The sequence below is a fragment of the Diorhabda carinulata genome, chromosome 9 (assembly GCF_026250575.1).
Source record: "Diorhabda carinulata isolate Delta chromosome 9, icDioCari1.1, whole genome shotgun sequence".
Classification (NCBI taxonomy): Eukaryota; Metazoa; Arthropoda; class Insecta; order Coleoptera; family Chrysomelidae; genus Diorhabda; species Diorhabda carinulata.
Genome location: NC_079468.1, coordinates 1983455 through 2009503, shown reverse-complemented (window position 1 = coordinate 2009503; position 26049 = coordinate 1983455). Strand labels below are relative to the sequence as shown.

The 26049-nt window shown below is 32.2% G+C and overlaps 2 protein-coding genes across 3 annotated transcripts in view; one reads left to right on the top strand and one right to left on the bottom strand.

Annotated features, from left to right (window-relative positions):
- Window positions 1-1553: 1553 nt before the first annotated feature.
- On the top strand, window positions 1554-14310 carry LOC130897868 (ceramide synthase 5-like). Its single transcript, XM_057806808.1, has 7 exons — window positions 1554-1622; window positions 3363-3497; window positions 5421-5544; window positions 8726-8910; window positions 9522-9762; window positions 13205-13323; window positions 14106-14310. The coding sequence occupies exons 2-7, from the start codon at window positions 3391-3393 to the stop codon at window positions 14287-14289; spliced, it is 960 nt and encodes a 319-aa protein (XP_057662791.1). The 5' UTR covers window positions 1554-1622; window positions 3363-3390; the 3' UTR covers window positions 14290-14310.
- Window positions 14311-18051: 3741 nt separating this feature from the next.
- LOC130897768 (probable multidrug resistance-associated protein lethal(2)03659) overlaps window positions 18052-26049 on the bottom strand; it is a 43784-nt gene continuing 35786 nt past the window's right edge. For both annotated transcript variants that reach the window (XM_057806658.1, XM_057806659.1), the window contains exons 12-14: window positions 22173-22331; window positions 20128-20383; window positions 18052-18540 (exon numbers count right to left, since the gene is read on the bottom strand). In XM_057806658.1, coding sequence (XP_057662641.1) covers window positions 18072-18540; window positions 20128-20383; window positions 22173-22331 — 884 coding nt within the window. In that variant the 3' untranslated portion in view covers window positions 18052-18071. The remainder of the gene's footprint in view (window positions 18541-20127; window positions 20384-22172; window positions 22332-26049) is intronic.

The window sequence follows — 26049 nt, the reverse complement described above, 5'->3', positions numbered from 1 at the left end:
ATTTTTGCGATAAAACTCACTGTTTTGCTGAAAATTGCGAAAAGCTCATTTTTTGCCGTGGGGAACATTTAAATTCAATTGAAATGTATTTTAAACAATTTCTCTCACAACTTTTAAAACTTTTTGAATCGCTATATCTCAGAAACGGTGGCTCGTAGGAAAAAAAGTATTGATACGTTTTTTGTAGATAATTTTATGATTTACAATTTTTGTCTTAGGTATTTTCGTGATAAAACTCACAGTTTTGCTAAAAAACGCGAAAAACTCATTTTTTCGACCTTTGACCTTGAATAAATTTTTTTGCAAAAAGGGGAGGGATGGGGAACTTTCTAATTTTGTTTATAATCATATTTTGAACGATTTTCATCTTATTGTGAATTGATGAAACTTCGAATGTCTAAATTGACCGGAGTATTATTAAACTTTAGTGTAAAATAGGTTTAAATATTTAATTGTGTCGTTTTTTCAGCCAATATCTATTTCCATTGATTAGCTTCACGTTAATAGTAATTTCCTGCTGTAAATAATATCATTTTAAAATAATTTTCAAATTATTCAAAACAAATTTGAAATAATTTCAACAGTCAAACATTATCAACCTTCAGTCAAGGTCAACTAAATCCATCTTAACTCAACCATCTATCATTTCGTCTTGTTTTTTATCGTTAATTATCCAAAACGTACACAGTTACGAAATTTTTTTACTGAACCAAACCCAAATATCGGGATCACCTTTTTTCGAAACACCCTGTATACTCCCTAGTCAATTTCAATTCAATTCATATATGTAACGGACAGTTTTATCCCGGTCCTGCGCAATTTCAAGCATGCGCACTATAGATAAAGTGTTTCGAACGAGAGAACGTTTTTTACCACGCCAACTGTCCACATAGAATTATTACATATATACTGTGAAGAAATCTTTACATTCGACGTTCTACATAAAATCTCATTTGATTATAGTAAATAATCAAAAAGTTGTTAAAAGACAGAAATCTACACGTCATAATACATTTCTACAGCGTTGCAATATCTACGTTAACTTTATATTATTTGCAGTATCATATTTCTACAGTGTTGCCACTCAATCCATCCGATTGGTACATCCCTATTATCATGGAAAATTTTTTCTTTTAAATTTACAATAATTTCAATATGAAAATCCTTCCTTATTTTTTACTTCTATAGTATTTTTACTTCTTTTAGTAAGAATCCAACACCTGAACATATTTTTTAAATACCTTTTATCTAAATAATTAAATTAATAGATACGGTTAATTCCAATTCAACCAAATCCGTCAAAAATTGAATGTTTTAGTATTTTCGGGGACCACCTTGTTTATCTCTCCTGATAACCTAGTGGGAGACAGTTATTAACATCTGTTAGAAAATTATATCGAATCACTACACTTAAGTAAAACAATGCCGATAATGTAATTATCTCGATGAAAACTAGTTATACGAATCAACATTTGTACGAAAAACGAAATATATAATTTCCTGCAATTACCGGAACGTACCTATAAAATTAGTGGAATATTTTCTTATTGTTCAGTAATAAATAATCCAATTCCTTGTGACTGGCATTAAAATTCATATTTTGGAAATAAATGAATCGATCGGTAAGAGGAGTAATTTCATATTATATTAAAATAATATTAATGTAATTAAATACGAGTATACAGAATGTCATTTTTATTTAGTTCTTTCACATCACTTAAAGGGGATAGATAGTTTGTAGCTGTCAATTAAATAACTTCGACCCTCTAGCGGAAGCGAACGCAACCTTCAAAATCTCAAATAAACAGTATATTGTCTTGGAACATTTCTTTATTAATATAACTACTACTTTTCATAGAAAATTGTTAATCATTATAAGTAAATCTAATCAATTTCAAATATATTATTTTAAAGATGCTTAATTTAATGTTATTCAAAAGTAACTTTCTATTAATTACAATTTAACCTGAAAAAGACTTGATGTGTATAAAAACATCTTGATTTCATTTTTATTCACACGTATAACTACATCTTGTAGACTTATCATTTAATAAGATCCCCTTATGACTTTTCATATTCAACCACTTTTCCCGATCATTTTTTGCACAATTTCTATCCTATATAAGATCGATCCACATATATACGTGACGTGACGTGACGTGACGTGCCGTACCTCATTTTTGTAATATGAACGACGAGTTGGTTCGGTAACGACCAGTTCTTTACAATATTAAAGATCCCAAGTTGTCACGTTGCCGTTCATGTTTGAATTTCGTCAGCCGATTTGTTTCCCACTGAAGGCCACTATACGTTACGTCACGTCTCGGCACGGATATGTGTGGATCGACTAAGGAGGCTCCCGCGCGAAGTGTCGAGAAACATATATATTTTTTATAGTGTACCCTTCTTTATATGTGTTAATGATCAAAATCTTAAGAAAATTTGAGTACAAAGTTCGTTTCTTTAAAACGAAAATTAAATCCTTTGATTACAAATTAAATCAGAATAGCCGCGATATATGAGTATATAGATTTGATTGTTATGAAATTAATCTTTATAATAGTGTCAGTTGTTATAGCGGTTATTTATCAAAAAGAGTTATTAGCTAAATATTGTTATAATGTAATGCGTGCAATCCAGTAACTGAGCGGAAGTTAGGAAAACGGCCATATTGCTTCTGTCATTTAAGGAAGGCGCGCGAAATTTAAACTCATTTTATTTTGACTCATTTTTACACTCAGAAACTAAATATATTTCACTGCAAATAACAACTATAATAATCAACGCCGTTATAGACCGACCGTATATGTACATACAATAGATCTCTATCTACATATACTATCTAAGTGTATGAGTAGCAATATTCGACGCTTATTGGCTGTTTTAAAAAAATCAAATGAGCGACTATTTACTTTTAATTAAATATTAACGTTTAATTTAGCAATTTTTATGCATTGTTTTAGTTCATAATTAATTAATTTAAGATTTTTAAGCATAAATACATGTAGAATAAAAATTAATATATTTTAATTTCAATACGATTAGTTTGGTAAACACGGCAGCCTCCTCAATTTCTCTTATTTTTAACTCTTATCTTTAACATAAAACAAAAGTTCGCTTTTTAAGTCTCTATTTAATGCTATTTTTTATTAATACAAATATGAATATTACAAATCATAGTAACAAGAACTAATAATGTTGAATGGCTTCATTAGTGATATGACATCATCACAGCTTGGGTTGTCATGGAAACAGAAAAAAATTGTCTGTCTTATTCTAACCGGTTTTTTACTAAAAAGCACTGTTGCCAGAGTATTAGTTCAGAAATGATTTATTTTGCTATAATAAATATTTGATTTCAGGCTCGCTTTTAAAATATTTTTGTATAAAATGGATTTTACTACTGAACGATCTCAAAATCCACCTGTAACAATGAGTTTTTTTTATCCAATTCCAGTAGCTCTAAGTTTACTCATTTTGCGTATACTATTAGAAAAGTGAGTAAATTAAAACATTTATTCATATAAACTTATCGGAATACTTTTTTGAAATGTTTTCATTCTGTCATTCACTTATTTTCCTTCATCATATTCGCCTCATTTTTTACAAATCACAATGAGTATATGAATCCAAGTGAAAGCCTTGAGGGAAATCTTGCATTTATGAGGTTAAACGATGTTCTTGGAATTCGAAATCATGATTCGGATAAAGGTGAAAAATTCATTGCACGAGTCAAGGGAAACCACGTTAACAATCGGAAATTCTAGTCTTGATAGACATTTAAACACGTTGGAGTTGAGAAAGTGATAAATTAATGATGTCTGTGGAAAAAATAAATTTAAATATTATCACAATGTTATATTTATAAGTACGTGATTTTATAAATAGATTCTGCACAAGGAATTGCACGTGTGTTCAGTGTTGCCAACTTTTATTTTCAAATCATGAGAAAATTACGTACAATTTGAAATGAAGTGAAGTAAGAAAGTTAGGTTAGGTTCCTACCTCGCTGTAATTTAGCCAATTTTGTACAAATTGTAGCATTGTCAATGAACAAAGCAACTAAAAATATGCTTCTTCAGTCTAAATACGTCGAAAATACGTAGTTTCTGGGACTGAAATTTATATGTTTGCAGTCAAACTTAAAATACGTGGATTTTCGTTAAAAAAATGTAGATATGACAACGCTAGATGTGTTACATAATCTTCGACTTGAAAGAGTTGCTTCCCGAACATTCTCTGTAGTTTGTTTATAAAAATTAGCGGGAACGTGCAAATGAAACATTTTTTACAAACCAGTGGTTTTTAGCGGCGTAATTTTAATCAAGATGAAATTATAATGATAGAACTGTATAACAAATTGATAAGGATTATTAGTAATTAATTTTTTAGTCGACAAAATATGAGTATCGCGTTAATTCAGTGTTTCGTGAGCGCCGAGTCAAGTCGGGTAAGGAGGGTTCACAATGCAAGAATACAGAAAAGAAGAGGTTGTACTATGATTCATAATAAAATGGTGGATATTAAACTGATACAACTTGGGGAAATTACTAGTTACATAGAATCGGGGATTTGGAATAGTAAGAGTTGATAACTGGCTTTTGATTAAGCACTTTCAATTGGTAAAAGGAAGAAGTCTCATTATTATCCACATAGAAGATGATTTAAGTGCTTTTAATGTGTTAACTTCATCCAAAACGAGTGATTATTATGTGAATTCAGATGTATTTGTAGTTATTTTCTTCAATAGTGATTCATGTGTATCCAGTATTGGTATAGTTCTTCCAATATCAATTGCAGATTAGAAAAACCCTTGCAGACAATTCGTTTGGTCTACCATAGGCGTAGGTACCTCATTTTATAAATTTATTATTTTTATAAATACTTTTAAAAATATTTATATTTTGCTGTAACTGAATATTGAATTATAAAACGTAAATAGACGAGTAGAATGTACCTGCCTAAAAGGGCGTTTGGTTTAAACATGGTACCAGATGTGAACTGAGCCCTTTTTGTACCCCATTCGTTTTTTTCTTCTGGAAAACGATATTTCAAGGCAAAAATCATAAAGGAAAATAAATTCTCGCAAATAAAACAAAAGAAAAATGAAACATTTCAATTACGAAGTATCTATAAATAATAATAATGGTAGTCAGATTTGTCTGAATTAAAATTATCATGTTTTCATTGGTAAACAATGCAGATGATGAGTCCACGTGGACTGACGGTTTGTTAGAATTTTATACGGGGAGTAAACATTATTTTTTAATTTCTTAATTTGGTATGTATACGTATTTATGAAATATCGATTGTTCTTCGCATAACTATCATCTGCAATTGATATTGGAAGAACTGTAAATGTCATGCCGCGTTCATTGAAAGTAATTGGTAGCACAACTTTGATTTCGGTCATTTCATAGATTCTATTTTGAGCCAATTGGTATCAAATTGGGACTAGAGGCTCCTATAATACATCCAATAAAAAATCGCAAGGGAACATTGAGTTTCCTGAAATGGTTACCCCACATTTCCATTAATTCAAAAGTAAGTATTTTTATAATAATTAATACTGTTTGAGTACATTAGCAATTGGTAAATATTAACAAACTAGCTCACCCGGTAGACTTCGTACTGTCCAAATCGATAAATAAAACGAATTTTTTTATAAAATAAACAAAATGAATCCTTTTGTTATTTTAAATTGATTCTGCAAATTTCTAACGATTGGCCTTGCGATTTATTTATGGTCATCGCAATGGCCAGACGTACCGGAAGTTGTAAACGATTAAAATCGAATGGTAAATCCGGAAAAAAATTCTGAATGGAGATCCTCGACATTTGGTTGTCAAATGTCAAGTATAATGGTTGCGTTCACGAATTTAGAAATAAAACAAGAAAAATATAAAAATTTTCATTTATTCAATAATTTTGTATTCATTATTTCTTGACAATTCTCATGATAATTGCTTAGTAAATGATTGAAGCAGCCGCGACTACAAGATAACGAAATTATTGAGTGTGAGAGAGATGCCGTGATGTCACGACATGCCGCATCACTGTGATATCGTTGATATCATTATCTGTTTCTCTCGCGCTCATTGATTTCCCTTTACTTGTAGTCGTAGCGGCGGATATCATCATAGTTTGGTTTATAAAATGAAAAATTTGATTCATAAATAGGAATTTCCGTTCCAAAAATCACATTTTGGTTACTTAATTTATTTAATATTTCTCTAATAATACCAAAAACTCGAAATTTTGACCAGAACTCATTAACGACGTTTCTAAAAACATAATTCTGACCAGGGTGTAATAGAATAACTATTTTTCTCCAAATGTTAGTGGAGTTTCAGTTTGAGCGTAAAATCTGGTACGACTGTCAACTAATTTTGCAATTTATCATCTCTCCTAACAATTCAGGAAGTTTGTCTGTTTATTTTAATATGATGTGCAACAGTTAATTCTTGATGATTGTTATCAATAGACTACGCCAGTGTTGACGTCACACACCGCCATTGTTAGGGCAGGTCAGGAATTAAATAAAGTTTTAATTACGTTCATGATCGCATATATGTTCAGTGATTTCCGATTTTTTCGTATTTTCTTTGATAAATTTTGCAAAAAAATACCCTCTGGCACAAAACACGATCTTATACAACAGTAAATAATTGAACACTTTCTAAATAACTATAACATGGCGGTCGTGACGTCACGCCCCGGTTGTCTATTTCAACAATAAGTTGTACCTGTAGGTACTAAATTCTTGGACGACTATGTGAAGTTGTGAATTTTATTGAATAATCACGAGTATACTTATTTCGTATATAAATAAGTCATTGTTAAAAACAAACATGTCATATATCTATATTATAGTTTGTAATTGGCATCAAATAGAATATTCTGTTTTGTTAATTGTTAAAAACTTGAAATATAATAATATGGCGGCCGTGACGTCACGCTCTGGTTGTCTATTTCAATAATAACGTGTACCTGTAGGTACTAAATACTTGTTGTGAATTTTATTAAACATTGGCAATGTTGTATACATTGTTAAATATTTTTAATTTCGTATATAAATAAAAGTATCTTTTGTTATTTGTTGAAAACTTGAAAAAAATAATAAGACACAATTTAAATGAGATCAAAGTCAATTTAAAACTATATTGTAATTATAAACTGTTGTTAAAATCTGGCAACGTTGTTCTTGAGTGACCTCTCATGACGTACATCAGTTTTTGGAATGTAAAACCTACAGTTTCTATATTTAATAATAAAACTTTCAAAATACCTAATTAGAAAAGTTGATGGTAGTTATATTTAAAAATATATTCAGATATGGCGTTATTTCTGACGAGAAATTAGTGGTGCAACCTACTTCGGAGTAAGTTTGGAACTTATAATTATTCGGCAAGTGCTAAAAGGATTACTTTTGAGCATATTGAGTAATCTGAACTGCGCTCCACCTCGCTTAAATTTTATAGTCCGGAAGCTCACTCGATATCTTTTAAAAAATCATTACGAATTTTTATGACTTAATTGTTGATCGTTAAGTTTACGTATTTAGTACTTTCAAACGGATAAAATGTTTATTGTTTTTTGTATCGGGCGGAGGTAATTTATACTGTTACTGGCTATTGTACGTCACGGAAATAAGCCTCACGACTATTTTCCGTTAGCACGTTCTTTATGTTGTATTTCAAGCTATATCTAGCGAACTTGCTAAATTCATATTTCCACTTTTACTCGAATTAGTTTTTAATAAGAAAAATTGATCATTTATCAAGTTTATATATTCATCCGAACGTTTTCAAATTGGAAAACAAAAGAAATTTCAGTCAATAAATAACTGTGTAATCAATATAGATGGCGCTGGGATAATTAAAATTTATTTTCAATGAATTAGGAATACAAGGGCGGAGCATTTTCGCTACGGTGATTATATCTGTAGACTCCGCCATCTTTCTTAATGTCATCTGTCAAAATATTACGTAAATATGATAATAAGAGGTAATTTTATAATTTCGCGGATCTAGAAAATCGAAAAATCCGATTTTAATAAATTTTTTTCTAAAATATTCGTTTTTACGGCGGATTTGCGAAAAAAAATATGGGAATAAAAAAATTATATTGGTTTCGGGGCTTCGAATGTTCATGAAAATGCACTCATTCATCTATAATTGTTGATAATTTTAAACAAAAATGTTGATTTATCATGTTTTTACAATTAAAAACATTCTTAAAATTTTAAGATGCGCAGAAATACAGTGCGCACAGCCAACTGCTTTGTTCTGTAAATCCACAGATCTAGAATCACGTCGTAGTGGAAATTCGGTATATTTTCATTTATTTTTGATGAAAAAGCTCGTTTTCTATCTCAGAATCTATCCCGTGAATACGATTATATCCTACTGACTGCGCCAGTTAAGATATTTTGTATACCATGTAGAAATACTGATTGTTAAGATGGGGAAAAATTATAAAGACATTTTTCCACTATTGTTGAAGAAAAATTGGTCGAACTGCTTGACGATTTATTGCCCATTAGCCATATTTTCTGAGCCAAAGTTGAGTCAAAGTGAGTTTAGACAAAATAAGGAAGCAATTCCGTCATTTTCCTCAGATTTATTTACTAATTCTAGTTTATATAAAACATCCATTGAATAAACCCTATTTACAACGGCATTTTACGTCAATAAAACCGATTGAAAATTGTCATTTTTTTCAGGTATATTATTTAAGTACCTTACTAAATTTTTCGGAAAATTTTGGTATTGAAAGTTCACTGAAACCGTCAAAATTGTCGAAATTTTCCAAAAGTATCTGGCAATTGATTTTTTTCACATTTACTTTTATCGCTGGAATGATTATACTATGGAATAAATCGTGGTTCTGGAATTTAAAAGAATGTTGGTAAGTTTTTTCTTCCAACGCATGCGCAAATATATTTCCCAACTTATATTAATAAGTGTCGGTTAAGTTTTCAAACAACCCTCGTATTACAATGCATATATCATGTTTTAGTACCATTATTGTAATTTACGCCCTCTAGCGGTGAGGTTATAAACTTAAAAAATAGTCTCCAGTAGTTTTTTTTTCACGTGACTTTGTTTTACAATTTTTTTCCTACTCTGTTAATCTGTATATAGGGCCACCTCGTATAATTAATTAACGCTAAAAAGTAGCATCTTATTCGCCTTCCTTAATTTATTTTAAATATAAAATCTCGATTTATTAACTATCCATTAAATTGGAGATTTTGTGAGGAGAAAAATATTAAAGAGAGTTTACAGAGAATTACGAAAGGCGAGGAAAATAAGCTGCAATAAAATGCTTATTAGTCCTATAAAAGCTTTTTCTAATGGATCTACCATGAATCTAATTAAATAAGCAATTTCATTCTAAACATATACAACGATCAAAAATGTCTTCAAAATCTACAAAGTATATATAAAATAATGTAAACTAACCTCAAATTTTCACGTTATGTATATGTATTTTATTTCATTTTTTTTTCACTTTAGGGTAGGTTATCCACATCAAAATCTAACCGACGATGTTTGGTTGTACAACTTCATGAATATCGCTTTTTATTGGTCACTCTTAATAACCCTTCTCATAGGTACGAAGAAGAAAGATTTCAACGAGAATGCGATTCATCACAGTGTTGCCATATTATTAATCTATCTATCGGTGAATTGTCAATGTTTCCGAATCGGTACCATAATCATAGTAGATCTGAGCGTTAGTGATATATTTCTAGAGGTAACGTATTTTCTGAAATTATTTTCAATATCTACTGATATTTGAAGATTATAGCTTAAACCATATAGTCAACGAGAATTGCTGTTGTGGTTGAAAAAGTAGCCAAACATCTGAAAGGGCTAACGTCAAAACTATCCATGATTCTCTATTTCCCTGGCGGCTTTTAACGAAAAGATAATCGTTTTAAAGTTGAAAATGGTTTTCGATTCTCACTAGACAAAAATTTAGATCGATTTTATTTGTTTTCGAAGAAACTAGTAATCGAAATCATTAATTTCTAAAAACAAAGAAACGAAAAATAATTACTCTATTCTCTTTTGATAATCGAAATGTACTCCTTTGGAATCGATGACATTAAAGGATGTATTTCACAGAAATAAACTGTCATTTGTCGTTCTAGACTGTCTTTTACAAAAATAAACTGTCAATTGTCATTGAAACTTGTCTTTTACAGAAATAAACTGTCATTTGTCGTTCTAGATTGTTTTTTATAGAAATAAACTGTCATTTGTCGTTCTAGACTGTATTTTACAGAAATAAACTGTCATTTGTCGTTCTAGATTGTTTTTTATAGAAATAAACTGTCATTTGTCGTTCTAGACTGTATTTTACAGAAATAAAAACTGTCTTTTACAGAAATAAACTGTCAGTTGTAGTTCTAGACCGTCTTTTACAGAAATAAACTGTGATTTGTCGTTCTAGACTGTATTTTACAGAAATAAAAACTGTCTTTTACAGAAATAAACTGTCAGTTGTAGTTCTAGACCGTCTTTTACAGAAATAAACTGTCATTTGTCGTTCTAGACCGACTTTTACAGAAATAAACTGTCATTTGTCATTATAGACTGTATTTTACAGAAATAAACTGTCATTTGTCGTTCTAGACTGTATTTTACAGAAATAAAAACTGTCTTTTACAGAAATAAACTGTCAGTTGTCGTTCTAGACCGTCTTTTACAGAAAAAAACTGTCATTTGTCGTTCTAGACCGTCTTTTACAGAAATAAACTGTCATTTGTCGTTCTAGACTGTATTTTACAGAAATAAACTGTCATTTGTCGTTCTAGACTGTATTTTACAGAAATAAAAACTGTCTTTTACAGAAATAAACTGTCATTTGTCGTTCTAGAGCGTCTTTTACAGAAAAAAATTGTCATTTGTCGTTCTAGACCGTCTTTTACAGAAATAAACTGTCATTTGTCGTTCTAGACTGTATTTTACAGAAATAAACTGTCATTTGTCGTTCTAGACTGTATTTTACAGAAATAAAAACTGTCTTTTACAGAAGTAAACTGTCATTTGTCGTTCTAGAGCGTCTTTTACAGAAATAAACTGTCATTTGTCGTTCTAGACTGTATTTTACAGAAATAAAAACTGTCTTTTACAGAAATAAACTGTCAGTTGTCGTTCTAGACCGTCTTTTACAGAAAAAAACTGTCATTTGTCGTTCTAGACCGTCTTTTACAGAAATAAACTGTCATTTGTCGTTCTAGATTATTTTTTATAGAAATAAACTGTCATTTGTCGTTCTAGACTGTATTTTACAGAAATAAAAACTGTCTTTTACAGAAATAAACTGTCATTTGTCGTTCTAGAGCGTCTTTTACAGAAAAAAACTGTCATTTGTCGTTCTAGACCGTCTTTTACAGAAATAAACTGTCATTTGTCGTTCTAGACTGTATTTTACAGAAATAAACTGTCATTTGTCGTTCTAGACTGTATTTTACAGAAATAAAAACTGTCTTTTACAGAAATAAACTGTCATTTGTCGTTCTAGAGCGTCTTTTACAGAAATAAACTGTCATTTGTCGTTCTAGAGCGTCTTTTACAGAAATAAACTGTCATTTGTCGTTCTAGACTGTATTTTACAGAAATAAAAACTGTCTTTTACAGAAATAAACTGTCAGTTGTCGTTCTAGACCATCTTTTACAGAAAAAAACTGTCATTTGTCGTTCTAAACCGTCTTTTACAGAAATAAACTGTCATTTGTCGTTCTAGATTATTTTTTATAGAAATAAACTGTCATTTGTCGTTCTAGACTGTATTTTACAGAAATAAAAACTGTCTTTTACAGAAATAAACTGTCATTTGTCGTTCTAGAGCGTCTTTTACAGAAAAAAACTGTCATTTGTCGTTCTAGACCGTCTTTTACAGAAATAAACTGTCATTTGTCGTTCTAGACTGTATTTTACAGAAATAAACTGTCATTTGTCGTTCTAGACTGTATTTTACAGAAATAAAAACTGTCTTTTACAGAAATAAACTGTCATTTGTCGTTCTAGAGCGTCTTTTACAGAAATAAACTGTCATTTGTCGTTCTAGACTGTATTTTACAGAAATAAAAACTGTCTTTTACAGAAATAAACTGTCAGTTGTCGTTCTAGACCGTCTTTTACAGAAAAAAACTGTCATTTGTCGTTCTAGATTATTTTTTATAGAAATAAACTGTCATTTGTCGTTCTAGACTGTATTTTACAGAAATAAAAACTGTCTTTTACAGAAATAAACTGTCAGTTGTCGTTCTAGACCGTCTTTTACAGAAAAAAACTGTCATTTGTCGTTCTAGACTGTATTTTACAGAAATAAACTGTCATTTGTCGTTCTAGACTGTCTTTTACAGAAATAAAAACTGTCTTTTACAGCAATAAACTGTCAATTGTCATTGAAACTTGTCTTTTATAGAGCTAAACTGTCATTTGTCGTTAAAAACTTTCTGTTACTGAAATAAACTGTCAATTTTCGTTAATTCATCAATTTCTTACAATTATTGGTTTGGAATTAATCTAAAAATAGCGAATATAACCTAAAAGTCGATTGTATAAAGTTACTTTAAAATAACTCATTAATATATATTTTTTTTAAATAGTTGAGCCTGTAGTAAGTTTTTCATCAACAAAAAAATAATAACGAAAAACTTACGATTGAAGGTTTTTAGAACAATAAACTTCATAATTGTAAATTTTATGTTGAAATTTTTATATTAACTTTCGTTACTTTGCAAGGTAGCAATCATTTTTCATTATACTTTCCCAAATATTTCTATCAAGTATCGTTAAAAACTGTCTTTTACAGAACTAAACTGTCATTTGTAGTTAAAAACTGTCTTTTACAAAAATAAACTGTCAATTGTCATTGAAACTTGTCTTTCACAGAACTAAACTGTCATTTTTCGTTAAAAACTGTCTTTCACGGAAATAAGCTGTCAATTGTCATTGAAAACTGGCTTTTACAGAACTAAACTGTCATTTGTCGTCATTTTATGTTAAAACGCCTGTAATACTTAAGCTGATTTGTGAGGTAGCGATAATTTTTCATTATACTTTCCCATAAATTTTAAAAGCGGATACGTGAAGCGAAATTAGTTAAGTAAGTCATACACGCTGCGGTTTACCGGAAAGTTTACCCTCCGTGTAGGTCTCATATATTTTTTTCTAATTTATAGGCATCAAAAATGGCCAATTATTTGGAATATAACAAAACATGTACCGCGTGTTTTATACTATTCACAATTATTTGGATTATTTCCAGATGGGTGGTGTTTCCTTTCTGGATTATACATAAGTGAGTATTGAATTCTATTAAATCACCTTCACGAATATTTTTCTTTATTTGTATGTCATCCAAGTATGCGCCAACTCCTCCAATCGCAGCGGTGTAAATTTTACGTTTTTGATGTTAGGTCTACCCTGAAAATGTTGTCATTTCGAAAAATCGCGAAATCGCATTCTTCATAGCTTTTTCAAAAGGTCGTATCTATTTCTAATTGCAACTTTAGCCTCACTAGCTATCCGATAAGCCTGCCTGACATTGGATCACCACGGATACCCTCGAATTCTGCATCAAATATTCAGAAACCAGCTTCAAACAATCTCGAACTTGGTGGTATTCCATCGGTGGCTTTATCGACGTCCGAAACCTTCGAGAAGTTTTACCACATCTTGGTGTCGACATTTTATTTCCGAACCAACTCCAAGATGGTAGTTCAAGAGTTGATTTCTAAGTCCGTTTCCCTTTTGCGGTCACTGCGATTGACCCATCTGCTCCAGTCAACGGTGGAATGGAAAAGTCCGACAGTTTTAGTTACCGACCGGAAAGACTTTGATCCTTTTGGGTAATTGGGAAGTTTTCCACTTTTGGTTTGCTGGATTGTTGTCTTGGAGGAATCTAGGCTCCCATTCCTGCCAAGATTAATTCGGAAAACTGGATCGCACATACTGAAGGGTCTTTACAATTGAAGAGAACTTCTAGGCGGATCCTAAATTTGGATTTCTAGTTCGCACGTTGGTGTAATTAGTTTTTTTTTTTTATTGAAATCTTATACTAAAGTGAAAATTTTCTTCTAGCACTTTATTCCACGTGCCCAAAGTGCTTCCAATAAATTTGAAATGGTATATCTTGAACGGTTTGCTAATGACGTTAGTTTTGCTTAACGTTTTTTGGACGGTAATGATTTTTAGGGTCATAAAGAGAGGGTTAACTGAAGGAGATATACGAGATGTTAGATCTGATAGCGAAAGTGATGATTAATAAAGTTATTTTTTCTAAAAATGTTATTTTTTTTAATGCACGAATCTTGAACTAACAAAATCCTACTACTAGAACGCCCTATTGTCCCTATTTAAGCTACCCTTACATTTAGATGGGATAAAGGGACAAATCCTTACAGCCCACGGCGCGGGAGAAGGTTTATTGGTGAGAAAAATCAGTATAAAACAGGTAATTATCGAAACGCGCTTCAGCAGATAGTGTAATTGTGAGTGTAGTGGTGCTGTAAAACAGTGTATTCATTTTATTTTCAAAACAAACGATAAACACGGATCGTACTGTCGGATACTGTCATTTGTCGTTAGAAACTGTCTTTAATATAAATAAACTGTCAATTGTCATTGAAACTTGTCTTTCACGTAAATAAACTGTCAATTACCATTGAAACTTGTCTTTTACAGAAATAAACTGTCAATTGTCATTGAAAATGTCTTTTACAGAACTAAACTGTCATTTGTTGTTAAAAACTGTCATTAGCGGAAATAAACTGTCAATTACCATTGAAACTTTTCTTTTACAGAAATAAACTGTCAATTGTCATTGATACTTGTCTTTTATAGAGCTAAACTGTCATTTGTTGTTAAAAACTGTCATTCGCGGAAATAAACTGTCAATTACCATTGAAACTTGTCTTTTACAGAAATAAACTGTCAATTGTCATTGAAAACTGTCTTTTACAGAACTAAGCTGTCATTTGTCGTTAAAGACTGTCATTCACGTAAATAAACTGTCAATTACCATTGAAACTTGTCTTTCACGTAAATAAACTGTCAATTACCATTGAAACTTGTCTTTTACAGAAATAAACTGTCAATTGTCATTGAAAACTGTCTTTTACAGAACTAAGCTGTCATTTGTCGTTAAAGACTGTCATTCACGTAAATAAACTGTCAATTACCATTGAAACTTGTCTTTCACGTAAATAAACTGTCAATTACCATTGAAACTTGTCTTTTACAGAAATAAACTGTCAATTGTCATTGAAAACTGTCTTTTACAGAACTAAGCTGTCATTTGTCGTTAAAGACTGTCATTCACGTAAATAAACTGTCAATTACCATTGAAACTTGTCTTTCACGTAAATAAACTGTCAATTACCATTGAAACTTGTCTATTACAGAAATAAATTGTCAATTGTCATTGAAAACTGTCTTTTACAGAACTAAACTGTCATTTGTTGTTAAAAACTATCATTCGCGGAATTAAACTGTCAATTACCATTGAAACTTGTCTTTTACAGAAATAAACTGTCAATTGTCATTGAAAACTGTCTTTTACAGAACTAAACTGTCATTTGTTGTTAAAAACTGTCATTCGCGGAAATAAACTGTCAATTACCATTGAAACTTGTCTTTTACAGAAATAAACTGTCAATTGTCATTGAAAACTGTCTTTTACAGAACTAAGCTGTCATTTGTCGTTAAAGACTGTCATTCACGTAAATAAACTGTCAATTACCATTGAAACTTGTCTTTTACAGAAATAAACTGTCAATTGTCATTGAAAACTGTCTTTTACAGAACTAAGCTGTCATTTGTCGTTAAAGACTGTCATTCACGTAAATAAACTGTCAATTACCATTGAAACTTGTCTTTCACGTAAATAAACTGTCAATTACCATTGAAACTTGTCTTTTACAGAAATAAACTGTCAATTGTCATTGAAAACTGTCTTTTATAGAACTAAGCTGTCATTTGTCGTTAAAGACTGTCATTCACGTAAATAAACTGTCAATTACCATTGAAACTTGTCTTTCACGTAAATAAACTGTCAATTACCATTGAAACTTGTCTTTTACAGAAATAAACTGTCAATTGTCATTGAAAACTGTCTTTTACAGAACTAAACTGTCATTTGTTGTTAAAAACTATCATTCGCGGAATTAAACTGTCAATTACCATTGAAACTTGTCTTTTACAGAAATAAACTGTCAATTGTCATTGAAAACTGTCTTTTACAGAACTAAACTGTCATTTGTTGTTAAAAACTGTCATTCGCGGAAATAAACTGTCAATTACCATTGAAACTTGTCTTTTACAGAAATAAACTGTCAATTGTCATTGAAAACTGTCTTTTACAGAACTAAGCTGTCATTTGTCGTTAAAGACTGTCATTCACGTAAATAAACTGTCAATTACCATTGAAACTTGTCTTTCACGTAAATAAACTGTCAATTACCATTGAAACTAAACTGTCATTTGTCGTTCAAAACTGTCTTTTACAAAAATAAACTGTCAATTGTCATTGAAACTTGTCTTTTACAAAACTAAACTGTCAGTTGTCGTTAAAAACTGTCTTTTACACAATTAAACTGTCATTTGTCGTTAAAAACTGTCTTTTACACAATTAAACTGTCTTTTACAGAACTAAACTATCAGTTGTCGTTAAAAACTGTCTTTTACACAATTAAACTGTCAGTTGTCGTTAAACACTGTCTTTCACGGAAATAAACTGTCAATTGTCATTGAAAACTGACTTTTACAGAACTAAACTGTCATTTGTCGATAAAAACTTTCATTTCACGTCCACTGACTAATAGTCACTCCTCGCACCTCACACAGCATTAAGGTGACAATTTCTTGATGTTGATACAAGAACGATTGTGCATCGCCTTCGGCCTGTTCCAGGTCGTCCATGAAAGGATCCGGTCTCCTCATAACGCTTGGAACCGCTGCGCGTGTCGTATCCAATTGTCTTGCAACAACTCGCTGACCAAGTGCATTTTCTATTAAAGCAATTTAACATTGAAGCAATATTTGACAAATTTTTATACTGAACCATATTTACACTACACCAACACTCATAATTACACTGTCCAACGCGCGTTTCGACGAGACTGAAGACTGTTTACACCACAACTACACCTACACTCAAAATTATACTGTCTGACGCGCGTTTCGACGAGACTGAAGACTGTTTATACCACAACTACACCTATACTCAAAATTATACTGTCTGACGCGCGTTTCGACGAGACTGAAGACTGTTTACACCACAACTACACCTACCCTCAAAATTATACTGTCTGACGCGCGTTTCGACGAGACTGAAGACTGTTTACATCACAACTACACCTACACTCAAAATTATACTGTCTGACGCGCGTTTCGACGAGACTGAAGACTGTTTATACCACAACTACACCTATACTCAAAATTATACTGTCTGACGCGCGTTTCGACGAGACTGAAGACTGTTTACATCACAACTACACCTACACTCAAAATTATACTGTCTGACGCGCGTTTCGACGAGACTGAAGACTGTTTATACCACAACTACACCTACACTCAAAATTATACTGTCTGACGCGCGTTTCGACGAGACTGAAGACTGTTTACACCACAACTACACCTACCCTCAAAATTATACTGTCTGACGCGCGTTTCGACGAGACTGAAGACTGTTTACATCACAACTACACCTACACTCAAAATTATACTGTCTGACGCGCGTTTCGACGAGACTGAAGACTGTTTATACCACAACTACACCTATACTCAAAATTATACTGTCTGACGCGCGTTTCGACGAGACTGAAGACTGTTTATACCACAACTACACCTATACTCAAAATTACACTGTCCGACGCGCGTTTCGATAACCAAATTATCGTCTTCAGAGCCTGAAGGTTAACTTTTGCATTCAGTTTCTGAAGACGATAACACGCTGTATAAAGCATGAAAATTACGTTATTCAATTTGATTGACTGGGTATGAGGATTGTGGAAAATAAAATCAAATATTGGAATGAAAATAGTTTTATTATGAGCTAGCTTTATCACATATTTTAGCAAAAACGGAATTTTTATTTTCTAATAAGACTTTAGGTTCGTCTACTTCGACGATACGCCCGTTTTCCATCACGATCACCACGTCGCAGCCCAAAATAAAATTCAATCTATGAGCTATAGTTAAAACGGTACAGTCCCCAAATATTTTTTCCACTAAAAAGTGTATTAAATCATCATTATCGGCGTCCATGTTGGCTGTTATTTCGTCCAATACTATTATTTTACAATTTTTTAAAGCCGCTCTCGCCATACAGATTAGTTGCTTCTGTCCGGCGCTGAAATTTGGAATTTCGGCATCTAGAGACTGGATATTTTTGATCAGTAATTGATTTAGTATCGTCCAAATTTTCTCGTCACTGTGTTCTCTGTAAGGATCGATGTTATCACGAAGCGTCCCCCCGAATAAAACGGGATCCTGAGGAATGATTGCGATGTTTTTTCTAAAGAAAAGAAAGACATTTTTCCCACTCCAAAAGTAGTCAACATTTTTTTTGGTATGATATACGAAAACAACGATAAATAGATCAAAAAACAACTACTTCGATAGCTTTTTCAACATTTTGTTGCGATATTTTCATTAAACCGTTTTTCTTTGGTAACAAATAAGTAACACAAGTCACAATAACCGATAAAATAATAATTATAGTAACAGAACAACGACCGGAAGTGTACTTTTCAAAAACTGTGACGGGGACGCAGCCGCACGCCGTCTAACGGCGTCAGTGATGATTTAATACAATGGAAACTCGTACGCAAACAGTGAGTGGCTCAATCTATTGGGTAACCAATAAACTATTGTTCTAGATGTTTCCGATGAACGCAGTTCGCTATAATTCGACGTAGAAGTTTCTAAATTGGTCTGCGATTATTATAAATGAATATAAAACGCGGGTTAAAGTGTTAAGTTGTACAATTAATGTTTTTCAACGTTTTAAGTGGAAGTTCACAACAATTTGATATAGTGGAAGAAATCCGTTGACAGGAAGCATCTTAATATCTTTTCCGCCAAATTAAGAGCACTCAAAAGACTCTAAAATACGAACAGTTGAGCAAAATTCACTGTTATACATATTTTTTCATGAATTGTAGGTTTGAGTTACTACTTTTCAAAGTTTTAAGTGAAATTTTTCAAAATTTCGATGATGTAAAAAGGCTACAATGTCGAGAAATATCTAAAACGCCTTTTCGGCCATTTTAAGAACACTCAAACCACTCAAAAATACTTTTAATTGATGGAAATTCACTATCATACATTTCTTTTGATAAATTATGAGTTTTGGTTGAGAATTTCCAAAGTTTTGAGTGTAATTTCACTACATTTCGATGTTGTAGAAGGGCTACAATGTCGAGAAACATCTAGAACGCCTTTTCGACCATATTAACAGCACTCAAACCACTCAAAAATACTTTTAATTGATGGAAATTCACTATCATACATTTCTTTTGATAAATTATTAGTTTTGGTTGAGAATTTCCAAAGTTTTGAGTGTAATTTCACTACATTTCGATGTTGTAGAAGGGCTACAATGTCGAGAAACATCTAGAACGCCTTTTCGACCATTTTAAGAGCACTCAAACCACTCAAAAATACTTTTAATTGATGGAAATTCACTATCATACATTTCTTTTGATAAATTATTAGTTTTGGTTGAGAATTTCCAAAGTTTTGAGTGTAATTTCACTACATTTCGATGTTGTAGAAGGGCTACAATGTCGAGAAACATCTAGAACGCCTTTTCGGCCATTTTAAGAGCACTCAAACCACTCAAAAATACCTTCAGGTGATGGCAATTCACTGTCATACACTTCTTTTGATAAATTATAAGTTTAAGTTTATGTGTTACTGAATATTTCAAGAAAATTTGATGTTGTAACTTTGCAGATAACTGCTAAACCGATTTGTTCGCAATAGCGGAAAATTTCATGGTAACGACTGTCAGTCGCACTTCGTCTTGATGAATATCGACACTCATTCACCATATTTCTGTGTTTAAAATATGAATAGAAAAAGTATAAAAGAATATTACCTCAAATAATTCAAAGATAACGTTTTAATATCCACCCCATCTATTTCAATATTCCCTCCATGTTCGTATAATCTGAAAAGCGTTGAGATTATGGAAGATTTACCGGCTCCAGTCCTCCCTACGATTCCTATGTTCGTTTTAGGTTTCACTGTGAAGTTAATATTTTTCAAAACCGCTTCTTTTTCATCGCCGTATCTCAATTCCACGTGTTTATAAATGATTCCACCTTCTTTCGGCCAATCTTCCGGATGATTACCTGAATTTAATATATAGACCAGGGTCGATAATTTTCGATACAAAAAAAAAATAATAGTAGGATGGAATCCATTGAAAAAGGAGAAGAATATGATAAAAATGCGAGGAAAAACAATTTACGGACGATCTGAGGTCGGGGAGGGGAATAAGGGGGAGTCTTAAGGGTGAAAAAACGGTTTATCTCGTTTTGTGGTAAAACTATGAGTCTGATGAAAAAAAGTTTAATAGAAAAGTTGTAGGTAATGAAAAAATCTACAACTTTTTTATTTACACTTTTTTCGTATAACCTCAAAATTTACGGAAAAAATTCAAAAAACAAGTTTTTCGTTTTTTATTTTTATCTTTTACAAAAAACATTTCTTTTTCACGAAATTTTTTGACAAGTTACCTTTTTATGTATCATATACATTGTAATTTATGGTAAATTTTCTCCGAAAAGGCAAAAAATAAAACGAAAAAAACTCGAATTCGAAATTTTTTTTTATTTTTACGTACAGTTATTCATATTAAATTTTCTCACTCTAATATCACAAAAAACGTAAAATTACATTGATAAATAAAAATAATTGATAATATATTAATAAATATCTAAAAATTGTAGAAAATGATATTTTCGGATGCGAATTTTTTTGTTTTTTCTGCCTTTTTTGGAAAATTTGTGATAATATTTTTTTCACCATCAGGAAGTAGAGATTCCAACGAATAAAAATCTCACCGACTTTTTTTAAAAAAACTGATATTTTGACAGAAAAAGTTTCGTTCGAAAATTGGGGTGCCTTTTCGATATTATGTCAAAATAACGTGAAAAAATAAATATTTCAATTCAAATAAATTACAGTATATATGAGACATGAAAAGGTAAATTTTTACAAAATTTCGTGAAAGAAAATAAATTTTTTGTAACAGATAAAAATTAAAAACAAAAAACTTCGTTTTTTGAATTTTTTTCGTAAATTTTGAGGTTATATGAAAAAAGTGTAAATACAAAAGTTGTAGACCTTTTAATTACCTACAACTTTTTTATCAAACTTTTTTTCATAAGACTCATAGTTTTACCACAAAACGAAATAAACAGTTTTCCGCCCTTAAAAACTTCCCCCATTTCCCTTTCTCGACTTTAGATCGCTCGTAAATTATTTTTCCTTTCATTTTTATCATATTCTCCTCCCTTTTCAATGAATTTCATCCTACTATTAATTTTTTTTCGATTTTTATAATTTTTATAGTACGAGGTCTGTCTATTAAATAACGAGAGACTGGTTACGAAAAAGTGTTTTAATATAAAAAATCGGGTCTCTTTCAAAGCAGATCTTTTTCTAACCTTACAAAGAAATCTAAGCAGACCCGTTGACATAAAAACTTTTGGCCAGGAGTCAGATTTCTTGGCACCAACTTCGCACAGACTTTTGTCATGTGTAAAATTTTTCTAACCGTTTTTTATCGGGGTGTACAACCTCGGAAATCATCCGGATGCTCATTCGACGATCTGTACGCATAATTTAGTTGATTTTGGTCACTGTTTCTGCAGTTGAAACAGTCACAAGGCGCTGGTCATCTTCAGTGCTCTCTCGGCACTCACTAAAACGCTTACACCACTCAAAAACACGCACAGAAGATAGAAAATTGTCCCCGTAGTTTTCTTGCAACAATTTATAGCATTCAATCGGAGTTTTTTTTCAATTTAACGAGAAATTTAAGGTCTAGAACGCCCTCTAGGCGCGCAGTCCCGTTATTTAATAACCAGACCTTGTATAACAGCGTAAAAAATCGACGAGTTCGTAATAAGTCACCTGTTTGAAATTCTTGTTTTATTTTCGTGTAATCGATGCATCTCTCGACAGATGTCATATTAGTTTCGATTTCTATCCATTCGTTCACTCCCCATAACACTAAATCTGACAGTCCGATTACGTTCGTTAGTGCTAAACCGACGTTGCCGGCGGAAGTGTCTGAAATATACAAACATTGTAATAATTTTTAATCGTAAATTACGCGGACTGTTATTTCGATCGAGAAAGTGGTAAAATATCTAAAAGGAAAAACAACGAATTGATATGGAACGAATATTCACGATTCTATATAAATATTTTACCATTTTTCTTTTCTCGGGAAGTAGAAGTGGAGTAGCAGTACGTCTGAATTATGTTGAGTAGTGGCAACATCGCTTTTTGTAATGATTCACTTGTAAGAGAGAGATCGATAATATTAGAATGGATTTCAACGACTCGATAATTATTTGCGATGTTGTCAGATTGTTTTGGGAAAATTTCGTAACAGGAAAAGGATTTATTGGAAGTTATAATGGAAAAATAAATTGGCAGACATATTCATAACAGAATATCTGCTTTTTAAAAAAAAAACCGACACGCAAAGCTTAAAATTAAAATCAAGGTCATTGTTTTTTTTTCAAGTTCGAAACTATCGTGACCTTGAATATGTTTCAAATCAATGAAATTTCGCTTCTTTCAAATAAATTCATGACAAAATGATTCAATTCATAATAATGAGAAAAATCAGATGAGAACCAAACCAAAAAAAAACCGGAAAAATTAAATTTATAATTTACTATATTTTTCGATCACCCCTCGTAAGAATGAAAAGTACACGTAATTTAAAGTGAAAATAATAAAAACGTTGGATTAACCCGATTAAAATGATACATTTAACAAATACCATTTTATTGCGATGTTGTCGGCTTGTATTAGATATCTGAATTAACATGAAAAGTGAAAATAGAATTTATTGATGAAGGAAATGAAAAAATTGAAGAAGGCAGTCATGAAAAAGAGCACAGATGATAAATCTAATGATTCCATCGATTCTTGACGATCCTGCATCATTTTGATCTACCAGAACGTCCAAGGACGACAAAACTCGAGTCCATTGATTGTATTACTAACCATCCTGATGTTCCTGATGAAGATAATGATACGAATTTACGAAATTAGTGTGTTTCCATCGATTCTTGACGGTCCTGCATCATTTTGATCTACCAGAACGTCAAAGGACGGCAAAACTCTAGTCCATGGATTGTATTACTAACAATCCTGAAGTTCCTGATGAAGATAATGATACGAATTTACGAAATTAGTGTGTTTCCATGGATTCTTGACGGTCCTGCATCATTTTGATCTACCAGAACGTCCAAGGACGACAAAACTCGAGTCCATTGATTGTATTACTAACCATCCTGATGTTCCTGATGAAGATAATGATACGAATTTACGAAATTAGTGTGTTTCCATGGATTCTTGACGGTCCTGCATCATTTTGATCTACCAGAACGTCCAAGGACGACAAAACTCGAGTCCATTGATTGTATTACTAACAATCCTGATGTTCCTGATGAAGATTATGATACGAATTTATGAAATTAGTATGTTTCCATCGATTCTTGACGGTCCTGCATCATTTTGATCTACCAGAACGTCCAAGGACGACAAAACTCGATTCCATTGATTGTATTATTAACAATCCTGATGTTCCTGATGAAGATAATGATACGAATTTATGAAATTAGTGTGTTTCCATCGATTCTTGACGGTCCTGCATCATTTTGATCTACCAGAACGTCCAAGGACGGCAAAACTCTAGTCCATGGATTGTATTACTAACAATCCTGATGTTCCTGATGAAGATAATGATACGAATTTACGAAATTAGTGTGTTTCCATCGATTCTTGACGGTCCTGCATCATTTTGATCTACCAGAACGTCCAAGGACGACAAAACTCGAGTCCATTGATTGTATTACTAACAATCCTGAAGTTCCTGATGAAGATAATGATACGAATTTATGAAATTAGTGTGTTTCCATCGATTCTTGACGGTCCTGCATCATTTTGATCTACCAGAACGTCCAAGGACGGCAAAACTCTAGTCCATGGATTGTATTACTAACAATCCTGATGTTCCTGATGAAGATAATGATACGAATTTACGAAATTAGTGTGTTTCCATCGATTCTTGACGGTCCTGCATCATTTTGATCTACCAGAACGTCCAAGGACGGCAAAACTCTAGTCCATGGATTGTATTACTAACAATCCTGATGTTCCTGATGAAGATAATGATACGAATTTACGAAATTAGTGTGTTTCCATCGATTCTTGACGGTCCTGCATCATTTTGATCTACCAGAACGTCCAAGGACGGCAAAACTCTAGTCCATGGATTGTATTACTAACAATCCTGATGTTCCTGATGAAGATAATGATACGAATTTATGAAATTAGTGTGTTTCCATCGATTCTTGACGGTCCTGCATCATTTTGATCTACCAGAACGTCCAAGGACGGCAAAACTCTAGTCCATGGATTGTATTACTAACAATCCTGATGTTCCTGATGAAGATAATGATACGAATTTATGAAATTAGTGTGTTTCCATCGATTCTTGACGGTCTTGCATCATTTTGATCTACCAGAACGTCCAAGGACGGCAAAACTCTAGTCCATGGATTGTATTACTAACAATCCTGATGTTCCTGATGAAGATAATGATACGAATTTATGAAATTAGTGTGTTTCCATCGATTCTTGACGGTCCTGCATCATTTTGATCTACCAGAACGTCCAAGGACGGCAAAACTCTAGTCCATTGATTGTATTACTAACAATCCTGAAGTTCCTGATGAAGATAATGATACGAATTTACGAAATTAGTATGTTTCCATCGATTCTTGACGGTCCTGCATCATTTTGATCTACCAGAACGTCCAAGGACGACAAAACTCGAGTCCATTGATTGTATTACTAACCATCCTGATGTTCCTGATGAAGATAATGATACGAATTTATGAAATTAGTATGTTTCCATCGATTCTTGACGGTCCTGCATCATTTTGATCTACCAGAACGTCCAAGGACGGCAAAACTCTAGTCCATGGATTGTATTACTAACAATCCTGAAGTTCCTGATGAAGATAATGATACGAATTTACGAAATTAGTATGTTTCCATCGATTCTTGACGGTCCTGCATCATTTTGATCTACCAGAACGTCCAAGGACGACAAAACTCGAGTCCATTGATTGTATTACTAACCATCCTGATGTTCCTGATGAAGATAATGATACGAATTTACGAAATTAGTGTGTTTCCATCGATTCTTGACGGTCCTGCATCATTTTGATCTACCAGAACGTCAAAGGACGGCAAAACTCTAGTCCATGGATTGTATTACTAACAATCCTGAAGTTCCTGATGAAGATAATGATACGAATTTACGAAATTAGTGTGTTTCCATGGATTCTTGACGGTCCTGCATCATTTTGATCTACCAGAACGTCCAAGGACGACAAAACTCGAGTCCATTGATTGTATTACTAACCATCCTGATGTTCCTGATGAAGATAATGATACGAATTTACGAAATTAGTGTGTTTCCATGGATTCTTGACGGTCCTGCATCATTTTGATCTACCAGAACGTCCAAGGACGACAAAACTCGAGTCCATTGATTGTATTACTAACAATCCTGATGTTCCTGATGAAGATTATGATACGAATTTATGAAATTAGTATGTTTCCATCGATTCTTGACGGTCCTGCATCATTTTGATCTACCAGAACGTCCAAGGACGACAAAACTCGATTCCATTGATTGTATTATTAACAATCCTGATGTTCCTGATGAAGATAATGATACGAATTTATGAAATTAGTG

Bases quoted from the DNA above. Each gene is read 5' to 3' on its own strand.
- LOC130897868 (XM_057806808.1), top strand. From the start codon at position 3,391: ATGGATTTTACTACTGAACGATCTCAAAATCCACCTGTAACAATGAGT. The intron at 8,911-9,521 runs GTAAGTTTTTTC...TTTTCACTTTAG, and splicing joins TGGAATTTAAAAGAATGTTG to GGTAGGTTATCCACATCAAA. The intron at 13,324-14,105 runs GTGAGTATTGAA...ATTTTCTTCTAG, and splicing joins CCTTTCTGGATTATACATAA to CACTTTATTCCACGTGCCCA.